The sequence below is a fragment of the Cylas formicarius genome, unplaced genomic scaffold, assembly GCF_029955315.1.
Source record: "Cylas formicarius isolate icCylForm1 unplaced genomic scaffold, icCylForm1.1 PGA_scaffold_6__28_contigs__length_40554024, whole genome shotgun sequence".
Classification (NCBI taxonomy): domain Eukaryota; kingdom Metazoa; phylum Arthropoda; class Insecta; order Coleoptera; family Brentidae; genus Cylas; species Cylas formicarius.
The window spans coordinates 9,471,490-9,484,539 of record NW_026844347.1 but is presented as its reverse complement, the minus strand read 5'-3'; the positions used below and the strand labels follow the sequence as shown (position 1 = coordinate 9,484,539).

At 32.3% G+C, this 13,050-nt stretch overlaps 1 protein-coding gene across 2 annotated transcripts in view; it reads right to left on the bottom strand.

Moving 5' to 3' along the window:
* Positions 1–13,050, bottom strand: part of LOC132703041 (neprilysin-1-like) — a 40,007-nt gene that overhangs the window by 20,912 nt on the left and 6,045 nt on the right. For both annotated transcript variants that reach the window (XM_060672071.1, XM_060672072.1), the window contains exon 4: positions 3,529–3,573. In XM_060672071.1, the coding sequence (XP_060528054.1) occupies positions 3,529–3,573 (45 nt within the window). The remainder of the gene's footprint in view (positions 1–3,528; positions 3,574–13,050) is intronic.

Below are 13,050 nucleotides of genomic sequence, written 5' to 3'. Positions count from 1 at the left end.
AAAGGACACACACACACACTAAAATATTTTGAAGAATACAGTGTTGTCAATTCTATATAAACTTAGCAACAACTTGTTTAGTTTAAATAGCACTCCCTGTAAATCATTTCAATTTAAGATTCGTCTCCAGAAATAAAGTAGATTTTGGTTAGGTTTTCTATGTCTAGTTTCCTAGAGTTTTAAGCTGGGTATAACGTAATGTATAATAAAGCAAGGGCACCCATATGTTCTCAAAGCGAATATACCAAATACCGAAGAACGGCATAGAATCAGGCAGGCAACGGGAAACCACCTGATTATTCTTCCATGAGCACACCATGAATATGAGTACAGACAAACGAGACCTGTTGGTATCATCATGCGACAGATAACCGGCGACTTCGATGGATCCGGCCTTCTAGTGTGAAATATATTACCGGGTATGTAGTTGTGGATCTCCAGGCATCCCATGCGAAATCAGATTCTAAGGAAATCGACTTGGCCGCATGGAACGTACAAGGGTTGCTGCAGACTCGAAAGATGCTCGTTTTCGAAAGAGAGCTTAAACTGAACAAAATACTGGAATGTCATGGGCCACTGCTCGACAGAAGACCACACGTTTTATGTCGCGGGAATGGAACAAACTGGCCGGACCGGCGTAGAATTGGTTGTGCATAGAAACATCTCCAAATATGTAATATATAATTCTGTCAGTGCCCGAGGGATCAGAATTACACTGAACGCAACCCCAACTTGACGTCACATAATTCAAGTGTATATGCCCACAACGGAACCAGATCAAGAAGCAGAAGAGATATACAGTATTTCGGAACGCTCAAGTCTCAAAGGTACCAAGTAAAGACCAGTTGGTTATTATGGGTGACTTAGATGCAAAAATTGGCAGTGTGGTATCCGAAAACATACCTAATGTAGGAAGACACTGATTTGGATATCAGCATCATCACACATGTCTCTCGACATGGATGAGTCCAGATGGTGTAAACCAAATTGATTATATGTTAATAAAAACATCAAAGCCAAGACGCGGGCAGACTCTGGGTCTGACCATCTACTTTGGGTCAAATACAAAACTAAACTAAAGAAACAAACTACACTTAATATCAATGCTAGACCAAATTACGAAATTAAGAAAAAACCTTGGATTAGTAATGCAGCTCGTCGACCAACGGAGGCAATTAAAGATAGCGCCAAAGAAAGAGTATCAGGATAAATTACTCAACAAAACAAGGAGATCAAAGCAGCAACCAGGTGAGATAAAAATGTACACATCATAGGAATCTGTAGGGAACTGGAGGAACAAAAAATCACCAGGTGCGGATCAAATAACGGCAAAACCTCTTATATGAAAAACAGGAAAATGGCCGCAAGACTGGGGAGAGTCGCCTTTTATTCCAATATTCAAAAAATGTTCGCCTTTGGAGGGCGGTTTCTCTTATATCCCACGCCAGTAACATCTTCATGCACATCATACATAACCGTCTTAAATAATTTCTTCTACCACAGTCCTTAGAGGAGCAAGCAAGTTCTATACCAGGAGAAGGAACTAGGGAATAACTAAAAAATACTAGAAAACTTGTTGAAAAGTGTAGCGAATTTAATATTCCAATGTATCTCTTTTCTACCTTTGGGCTATAACGGAGCAAATGGGAACGCCAAAACACTGATCCGCAACATCTATCAGAAAAACAGCGCGAGAGTGAGAATCGACGAGATTTACTCATAGACCTTCAGAACGACCGCAGGAGTTGACAGAGCTGCATTCTTTCACCAATCTTGATTAACACTTGTAGCGAATACGTCATAAGAGAGGTTCTAGTGGCAAGACGAAATATCTGTTGAAGGAAAACGGATTAACAACCTGCACTACGCCGATGACACACTGATCATAGCGTCAACCATACCACCTATAACAAAAATAATGTCTGTTATTAGCGAAAAATATTGCTTAAAAATAAATAAATCAAAAATGAAAATAATGATTGTTGATAGACAAGACAATTCTCCCCAGACATCAGAAATTGCAGGCTATCAAGTGATAAACAGTTTTAATTATCTTTACCAACACTTGTCTTTATCAACACTGGGAAATGTGAGACCGAAATACGCCGCTGTCTGACCATGGCAAGATCATCGACTACCAAGCTAAACAAAATATAGAAATGCAAATCTATCACTAAAACAACGAAACTCCGTCTAGTGGATGCTCTAATCTTCCCCATTACAACGTACGCAGCGGAAACAAGGATTTTAAAGATAAAAACCGAATAGGGGCTTTCGAAATATGGGTTTATAGACACACTATAGACACACAATAAGTAATAAAGCATTATTTTTATTATTAAAACGAAAACTAACCGACAAACTGGAAGTTGCGTCGTATCTGAATTTGCCAGAAAAATTCTTTTTGCACGAACAGCGTGCATCCTGCCCTATAAAGTACGTAAAGTACGAATATACTCTCAGCATGACAGCAAATTTAATTATCGAAGCGCACCAACTTTAATTTCCTGCATATGGCATAGCGAGAGCATAACGCCACGCAATTTAACGTCCCATCCGACTAAATCGTATTATAAAGCTTTTCGACTGTTCAATTGCCTCGTCACGAAATCATCGAGGAAAAAAACGTTTTTATTATTGGTATACTTGATTATTTTAAAATACATCAAACATGTTGTATTATGTCGAAATTTTCTTGTTTTTTTTTTGCTTATGCTTTCGGTTAGTGTTGGTGGAGAAATTAATAGGTCAGTTTTTTATTTTATATTTCTAGCTTATTTATTAGACACCAGGCTAGTTTACATGATTTGGCAACATGGCACCATGGCTACCTCTATTGCCTGACCCCAATTTATACAAAATTTTTGGAACATCTTTTTCGGAATACAGACATCAACTGTATTATCCATTGCCATTTGTCCCTTGACCATTTATCATGTCATTTCACGAACACCCTGTACATACATATCACAATTTTCAATTATGTCTATTTGTCTATTTGTTTTGTAAATCAATGGACTCTATACTTTATTTTACTTCAACCACCAATTTTATTTTTAATTTTATTCATTTGTATGTATTATTTTCTTTGTTTATCTAACTGCATATAGCAATTTTCAAATGTTAGATAGTTTTTTTTTTTTGTTTTTGGTTTGTTAGTTTGTTTGTTCTGCAAACTAAGGTCCTTTTTAGTTTATTTTATTTCAACCACCAACTTTTTTATTGTTATTGGTAATTTTCTTTGTTAATATTTATTTTAATTTGTTATAGTTTTTATAGTGTTGTAAGGATGACCCAATGAAGGTCGAAACTATAGACATAGATATAATTTTAGTGTCTTAAATGACCTAAAAATGGATTCTAAGCAACAATAAACCAAAATCTGTTTTAAAAACAATGTTTGTTGAAAAACCATGCTTGATTCTAATATTCAGTGTAAATTTTTGAACAACGAATCGAATTTTTTTGATGATTATGCTGATGTGATATTGAATTCTAATTAGAAAAACAAAGTGAGTATAAACTTACCCGTACGCACGCATTCCTCCGTTAAACATACTCTAAGTCTTGGCTCTAAAAACAAGAAATTAGATTAGTGTTATTAAATAGATATAGCTATCCTGTTGTCATAAATTAACGCACCGCCGAAATAGAACCTTTTTTGAGTGATAGTTTTTGTTGCTTCGAGAATGTTGGTGAACTAACTGTAAATTTTAAGTTAATATTTACCAATATTAAATTTAAGATTAATTTATGATTATGCATTAATTTATGGGCAAGTATGTTATTAAGATAGGTAAAATTTAATTAATATTTTTAAAGTTTTTCGTAGTTTTTTTTGTCATAAAAACGGAACATTTGGTTTTGTGGATGAACAAAAATAATATCCAAAAAGTAAATTCAAAAACTAATAAACAAGTAAACTAATTCCAATAATTACCGTAGTCTTGAAGCAAACTATTTTTTCTGGATTAAAACATTTCTTGTTGCATTTTTTTTTTAATCGGACTCTGAAGTGATTTAATAGCCCGAGAAAGATGACTAAACATCTAAATAACTTTGCAATGAACCGATCAACTAGGATTTAGAAGTAGGATGATGCAGATAATTTTGGTTATTGCATCACTAAATTGGGCCAAAATATTAACAATAAAGTGACAGTCAAGATATTGCGATTTGCGAGCTTCATAAAGTCTGCACAAATCGCTAACTCAAGCGCCGCACACGTGTATTACAATATAGATACACTCTTTCTGGATTTCTCTTGTATCGACTCTGTCTTGGTGACACATGCTTTTTGTTTCTTCCGAGCACGGTCTTACAGTTTCACACAGCGCTCTGAAGAAACCAAGGCAAGCAGCATGTTAGGCGGTTTAGTTGGAGGGAGGGTACAGTTTCGCAGTCTCCGGAAGCTTCTTTGAGAAACTTAATGGGAAACGAAAACCATCTTTAAGAGTTGAATATCACTCACATCTCAGAAGGCAGTGCCATCGCGGAGTTGTGATTCGATAAGTAAAGGAGTCACAAATTCTCTCATATATTACATCAAACCAGATTACAGAAACAGGTTATATTTGTGTGACAGTTCTGACGTTGTTAAAGTTCGGGATGACAATAGTGGTAGAGTTCTAGTTATACTTCATTATACTAAAGCATTTGATATCATCCATCATGACACCTTCCTTAATATTAATCCTAAAATATATTGACTGTGAAAAGTTTGCCCTCTTACTAGATCGTTATTTTTGAGGTATCCGAGAGGGGTTTACGATAACGGGTCGTAAGACATAGTTCAACTAAAAAAGTCTCTTAGTCTAGTATTCTCGGCCCTTTTTGTGCAGCATTTCCAGAATCAGGATAACACTATTAATAACAACCCCTTTAACTCTGACTATTATTATTTTTTTTACAAAACTTTCGGATTCCTCTTGCGTCGGTTTTTGTTTGGTCAAGTTTCTAGTTTCCGTTAAGCTCTGAAGAAGCCAACAGGATGATTGGCGAAACGTTTGCAAGTTTAACTCAACAAAAACCGACGCAGGAAGAATCCAGAATTTTTGTAAAAAGTAAAATTATTATTTACTCGCATCTCCATTTGTTGTCTCAAAAAACTAAATTTGTTCTATGAGAAACTTTGGTTTTATTACATTTTAATTTTGCTGGATTCCATTTAATATTAAAAGGATGCGCGACGTTCAAAATTTTTGTTTATACGGGATTGAGAGAAGGCACGTAGTTTCCCATAGCTTCGAAGAGTTCTGATGGTTTTTTATTGTAGACCGACGTGCCACTAACGTATCGCCCATGTTGATAACTCAACCTAAGCTTAAAGAGTTTCCTAAAAAGTGTATATAAATAAATAAATGATTTGATATTTGAAGCGTAAATTTATGAGATCATAATATTTGGGCATCTATTTGTATGGTCGTTCACTGATGTTCGTGACAAAATGCCTTTCCCTTCCCTTCTTTTTCTTAGCATTTCTCGTTTCTTTTTTTCTTCATATTTCCAATTCCTTCTTCTGTTGAGCCGTTAATGTTAATTTTTTAGCTGCGTGAGGACCCATTATTCCTTCTGCATTTTGTTGTACGTGCTCTGGCGCGTATAATTTGTAGTTTCGGATACTTTTCTTAATTCTAACTAATGGAATCAATAAAATTCAAAAAGATAAAATAGCTAACCTACAAACAAACAATTGTACACAAAAGTACACACATTAATTCACAGCAATATCACATTAAGAGTAGTAAAATTTAGAGTAACAATAATAATAATAATAATAATAAAACAATGTGCAATCAGTCTAACAAAATACCAAAAAGGAGGAAAAAAGTAAACAATTAACGATTTAAGTACGGAAACATATTTCTAGTCACAAAATAGTCCAGTCAATCCGGCCGTTCTGAACAGGAATTATAATTTGTTCTTCGAGTAGTAACCGATAGAAAAGGTCTTCTGTTTCTACTTTGAACTTGTATCAAAATTTTGCCCAGGAAGTCCGGACAAGAGCAGCCTGAGTGGCAGATGTTATGGGACACTTGTATGTCACTATGGTTACGACGGGTTTACAAAGTGTTCACATATAAAGTGGCTAACCAAATAACAGACCCATACTAAAGTGATACTTAAGTACAGAGTACAGCGGTTTGATGAATGAAATATTATAAAATTCGTTAGTCAACATTTGATAAAATTACTTGAAAATACTTTGACGTCACATGCGCGAGTTGGGGCATTAAAATCAACTGACTATCCAAAACAACACCCAAGTCTCCGATCTATGAGTATGTTAAAATTCCAATGGACTGCTGTTGACTATTGCTTATATTGCATATGGGGTTGTTACTATTAAACCAAAGCATAAGCCTCTAAATATCTAATTGTAGCTGGGTACACCCCTCTTAAGAAGAACTTAAAATCACCAACAAATTGAAGAAAGCTTCTTGCAGTGTAAAGCCTAGAAAAACCAATATAGACATGAGATATAGAGATCTGGAAGACGATAAATTCTCAATACCTTGCCTTGCCTTGCCTTTCAGTTCAGAAAATCATTCACCGAACAAATTTACAATGTCGTAATGTGAAGTACATTTGAAACGATTCTAGCAACGAAAAACATGTAGTATAATCGGTATGTTATTTAGTAAACATAAATCTCTATATTATTGTAAAATGTACTTATGCTGAATGCTTTCAATGTTCAAGCAAAGCACAAGCCTGTGTAAATCTGATTGTAGTTGGGTGCACTGTGCATATTCTTCACTCTTATGAGGAAATTCAAATCGTACTAATAAACTCCTGTGATTTTAATTGTATAGTGTTCAGAAGCTATTCTTATGTTGCTCAGAGTATTAAATTTTATTCTTAAACATTAAAGTTACGTTACTCGCAAATCCAGAAATTTTTTCTTTCCACTTTTATAAGATAAGCAATTCCAGCCAGAGGACTTAATCAAATGATTATAGTTGAAGGAAAATTTAATTAACATTGAACGGTAAATGAAAACTACTTTCATCGTGTAAGCGCTTTTGTTATTGCCAGAGTTATTGTGTACGAAAATCGATTTCCAATACGTTTATGGCCGTGGCATCGAGTACACGTATTGTTGCCATCGGCTTTGTCATTTGTAGTCCTAAAACTAAATTTTTGTCCACTCGTATGCGACAGCGTTTTAAAAATAATTAATTGGGCTGCAAATTGAAGAGAATTAAAACTTTTAAACCATATTTTGGAATAATGGAATATTTTTGATACCGACAAGTGATTGTATAAGAGGTCGTTCCGGAATTTGATTTTCCGGGACCCGTCATCCGCCGGCTATATTTTATCGAAGTGTTAATTCACTTTAAAATGGATTTTGAATTGATACAAGGTGTCGGGAAATTGAAAGTGTATGCAGAGTTCAGTCGTTTATGAGTTACAGTTTTTTATTTAAAAAATATTGAATGACTGTCCACCACTTTATATTAATTCGGTGAAAAAGTATTCAACAAATAAAAAAAAAACGGGTAAAGCTTGCAATATTTTTCACGCTTGTTTGCCACCCTGTATAATTTCTAGCATTAATTCTGGTAGAGAAAATCACGGGCGATTCAAAAAACATGTCAATGCTGGGCTGGAGAATCGTTATCTAAAATAAATGGAAAAAAAATCATATAAACTGAGCCGAACGGAAATGCTTAGTATTCAAAATACGGGGTATTAAACAGATTCTTTACAAAACGGCAATTTTACAAAAACTTCAATAATATCCATTTTTTTTTTATTTCATGATAATTTTGCTTCAACTAGATTAAACGAACAATATTGTCAAAGACTTCTACGCCACTAATTGTTTTGCAATTTTTATTATTTACTTTGAATACGCCACTAAAGGCACAACTTTTTTGACTCTTAAGATATTTTCGTATCTTGGCTCGTTTTCGAAAAATAAAAATCAGGGAAATTAGTCAATGTTATATCGTAAAGTTCAGATAAATTGTAATGACAGTTTCCGATAAATTCCGTATTTCAGTTTTTATAATTTAAAGACCTCGAATCGTTCCTAAATTAGAGTCAGACTGTAATGTGTCAACAGCTTTACTGCAAGTAGTTTATTAGAATTATAAATATAATAACAATTGTACATGATTATAATTATCCATATGTTCAGATCATTTATAATAAAGCTAATACAAACTTATATTGAATTAAAAATAATATGAAAATAGATAAATATAAATAAAAATAGATATATTGTAAAAAATGTCATATTCAATTGTTATAAGTGCCGACCAAGTGCGCTCTCTGAATATTATTTTAAAATAAAAATGTTGGGGTGTTGATGTTTCCAATTATAAAGTTTCACTATTCATGGAATTTTAAAATTATTGCCATATTGGTCGCTTTGTCTTTCATTTTAACAATGATATAAACCTCGATATTAGCATATAGATTTGACTGTATATACAAACTATTGGACTTAAAACTCAAAATTAATGCCATCGATAATATTGTTGTTGTATTTTTTAACGAATGTTTATGTTAATATCAAATTCTGTGAGATTAACTAAAATGTAGGAAAAGTTAATTATTTCGGCGATGTATAATTTTAAATTGGCACTTCATGTCCATTTATATCTAACCGCATCTATGTAATTTATTGAATAATTTGTTTTTTATTTATTATAAACGACCTACTAAAATATCTTATGATCTATTAGATTTATCGGCATTTATTTCTGATACTATTCACCTTCCGCCGTCTTCACTTTAGAGATTGAGAAAGCACCATTATATAAGAACAATAAAGTTTGCCTCAGCTTGTACTCTGTCTAATTATCATTAATAGAAGAAAGTTTTTCAAAAAACAGGTTTCAAAAATCGATAGCGATTACGCCCCTTAAATGGATGGTTATTTTAGAAACTTAGAAACTCTACGACCGTCAGTTTCCTTAATACGGTACCTGATTTTCCTTATTGGTATATCTATGCCAAGACTGACATAATGGATATAATAAGAAGTGCTAAAGCCATTCACCCATTGTGAAAAACAATTTTTCTCGTTGATTCTCCTGTTTTTTTTTTATTAGCTTTATTGTTATTTAATTCATTGTTTATGACTCTATTAACCTGCTGTAAACATATTTTTATATTATCCTAGAGTTAATAATCTGCAAATGTAAATCATAAGTTGTAGTTTTCTTGAAAAAAATCTCTCTTCATTGGCAAGCAGAACGATATACTTTGTGTATTTTAATCCCTAATTTTTGGGAAACCAAGTCTATTCGAGTATGGTGAATTTACTTTATTTCTTTCATTAACGAAATATGGAAGGAAGTTTTAGAAAGTTTGTGATGAGATAGTGCGGCAATCTGGGCTGCTGGGGGGCATGATGACAAATGATGTCTTTTAAAAGAAAATTAAAAAAATATTTCTTATATTCAACTAGTTTCTATTAAATCTTAAAAAATGTTTGTTTTTATTATTTTCGAAATATTTAAAATTTTATTTTTTCTCGATTTGATGTATTTTGATCTTCATACTTCTTTAGTTTGTTATTCGTTTTTAAATATCTGTTTGGCCTACAATATTGGATAGGTAATTATTATAAGTATTTTCATCTTTCTTTCTGCAACAATTCCTTCTTCAATTAATTTATTCAAGTGTTGTTTTCTTTTTTTTTTTTTGCTACACTTTAGATTCTAATTATGGTATGCTTTTTTGGTACCATGTACTGTTTGCATCTACATTCACAAACACTGTTTTATTAAATTGGAAGATTGCTGTTTGAGTTTGATTTTTCTTTTATAAAACCATGTTGATTATTGCGTAGTAAATTACAATTTGTTAGAAAGCTAAGTAAGCGTTTATGCGAAGCGAATTCAAAAAGTTTAGAGAATTCAGGCAGCAAACTGATAGGTCCGTCTATAACTGTTCGAGTATTGGGAGTTGCCTTTTTTAAATATAACCTGTGAGATTTTCTATTATTAATTAAAAGGCACAAATATATCTTTCATAACTTTTACAGACATTTTAATAATACTAGTTGTTCTCTCCTCTAGGAAACTTCTATGCTAATTTTTATTTCAGAACCTTTAAACAACATTTTCGCTTACTATTGTAGGCAAAATTTTAATAGTTATTAAAATAAAAGTGTTTACTTGTTTGATAATAAAATCCAGGCAATTGGTTGCAAAATAAAAGCGTTTTAAAAAATAAGACTCATATAAAATTTTGAGGATGAATTTTTGCCACGACAGCAAATCGATTTTTTCCTCCTTTCATAAAATATCTCGAATTGATATTCCCGTCCGACTAGACTTGCATGTCAAATAAATATTTCTATTTCCAGAAACTATTTCGAAATTCCTACGAGCACGATATTATTAGACGTAAACGTGTTTCACTTGACGTTAACGTATCAGATAGGCGTTACGTTTAATAAAATATAAGCCAGAAACAGTTCGGTTTCGCTCAGACGAGGCAGCTAAACGATCGTTACTTCTGCGTTTTATTTTCGGAACAGTAAATTTGTATTTTATTTGTAGTTTCCACTCTACATATCATAGGTAATTATAGACGGCAGTTCGTGTAATCCATGACGATATTCCAACAAAATCATATTAAATGACAAGAGACACACATTAAAATTTAAAATTAAGAGGATACAAGCATTTATGCTGTAAGGCCTCTTCCAAAGAAAGTTGAGTTTTGTACAAAGACACTGAATCCGGCCAGTCTTCCATCTTACATCTCTTACATTGGTTTCCCAACATGTTGTATATTATTGGTAATTAGACTTTCGGTCATGGTCATTTAGTTGTTTTTGGGAGGTATAGTTACATTTTTGGCATTTACTTTACCGTATTGGTGGCTGGTGTCAGGTGGGGGGTCAGCGCCAACAATAGTTTTTTTTAAATAGTATACGAATATTGCAACAAGTTCGATACGCAAGTATATCAGCATATTGCATAACTATTATCTTTCCAGTAGTAGAAACCTATTTAAGTGTATTAAATTCAAATAGCCATTTAATTTTAGCAAATAATGAGGGACACATTTTTAAATAAACTTTACTATTTCTCAAGTATTTAAGTCATGTTAGTCACGTTTGCAGCGATGATTAATAATAGGTCGTCTATTATATAATATTTGTAAATCACAAGATTGTAATTTGCCTCAACTCGATGTCGATTAATCAAATAATAAAATGTTTTTAAATATTAAAAAAATCAGCTATAACATTAACAAGAAAAACAAATCCAATTCCAAATAGTTAAAAAAAAATTGTCTCACATTAAATCGTGAAAATGATGTAAATTACGGAGCAAAACTCTAATGATCACATTAAATTGCCTAACGGGAAATCATTTAAACAGACTAATTGAATTACTTAGGGCAGAATTAGTAAATTATTTTAAAATAACGTAATTTTGACAATAAATTCGAACTCCGTAATTCTATAATAGTTGAGGTAACGAAAACCCGCTCTAAAATAGAACTCATTTTGTTAACCTCTTTCAATTTTTTGTAATTTAGCAAATTTATTTATTATTTATTATTTTTTTTTAACAAAACATAAATTAAAACGAATGTGATAACATGTTGCAATTTTTACATCGTGAAAAGATTATTTTTTGAAAATTTAAATATTTAAACATATTGTATATTGTTGGTAGTTAAATTGCTTTTTGGAGATGAGGATACGTTTTTTTGGTATTACCCCTACTGTATTGGCGTCTAGTGTCAGGTGTGGGGTTAGCACCGACAATAATATGTTATTAAGGTCGATAAATTACACTTTAGTGACACTTAATATTGCTGGCTGATGCGTTAATTATTATCTTTAGTTCACAAGGTGATTCAGGGTAGTTATTTATTATTATCATTATTAGTTATTTATTTATGGTGAACGAGAAATAGAAATGACCTATTTTCAGCGACGCGACGCCTTTTAAAAAAATAATAAATACCTTGATATTTAAAATTGTATTTTTAACGGTTTTCGATATATTAAATATAACTTTGTTTAAAACACACATTGAACATTTCAATTCGTAAATATTATAGAACTGAAATTTTAAATATATAGTTTACGAAGATCTCATGCAATTGTTTTATGTGGGCAAGTTTGCTCTGTAATACACAGGGGCGCTCAAAATGCGTGCTTGTTTTGGTGTAAATAGAAATAATCATTATTATGGCAAAAAATGAGTGAAGGCGAGAACTACTCAAATCAAGTTTTGATGAATTTGTTTATTTTTCACGAACAACGTGGCCAAATAATAGAAATAACAACAAGAACATAAATGATCCGATATACGAAAAATACCAAAAAACATAAAAATAATAAAATATTCGTATTCTCGTAGTTATGCGAGTTCTACATTCTAAACATAATGCAACCGCGTAGTACTTTTTTACTTTGTACTGCTATTTTATACACATTTCTTTTCAAATAATAAAAAAATCCACAAATCGGCTAATCTCACATCTTTCGCGAATTCCTAGAAAAGCACCAAAGATAGAGTAGGGAATTATTCAATAATATCCAGAAATTCCTGACGAAACCGAAAATAAGTTAATATACAGGGTGTTCAATTTAAAATGTTAAAATTGATGCTAATTTTTCGAAGAAACGACAAAGTCGCATGTCCATATTAACTCGCTTATTAAAGCAATTAACTCGTGACTAAAGTGTCGTTTATAAAACTTGTTCTATAATATACTCATAAGAGATATGAAATATAAGGGATGTGACTTAGGTTCACATTTTTTTCATAAATTAGGAATATTTGTTGACCTGTATTTTTACTCCATCCTCCTATCGATTTGGTAAACTACAAGTCCCTTTGCCATCGCGATGTTTTTCATTTGATTTAACCAATCGGTGCTAAAAATAAAATTGTCGATACTATAATTCTTTATTACATAGAGTGGTCCTTTCGACGAGGCGATTAAAAAATACAGTGTTATGAAATTGGGAGCACATATTTTAAGCAAAATTCAAAGTCTAAAATGAATTCCAGTTGTCTATATCGACATACCGGATGGCCCGTTTATTATGAGATA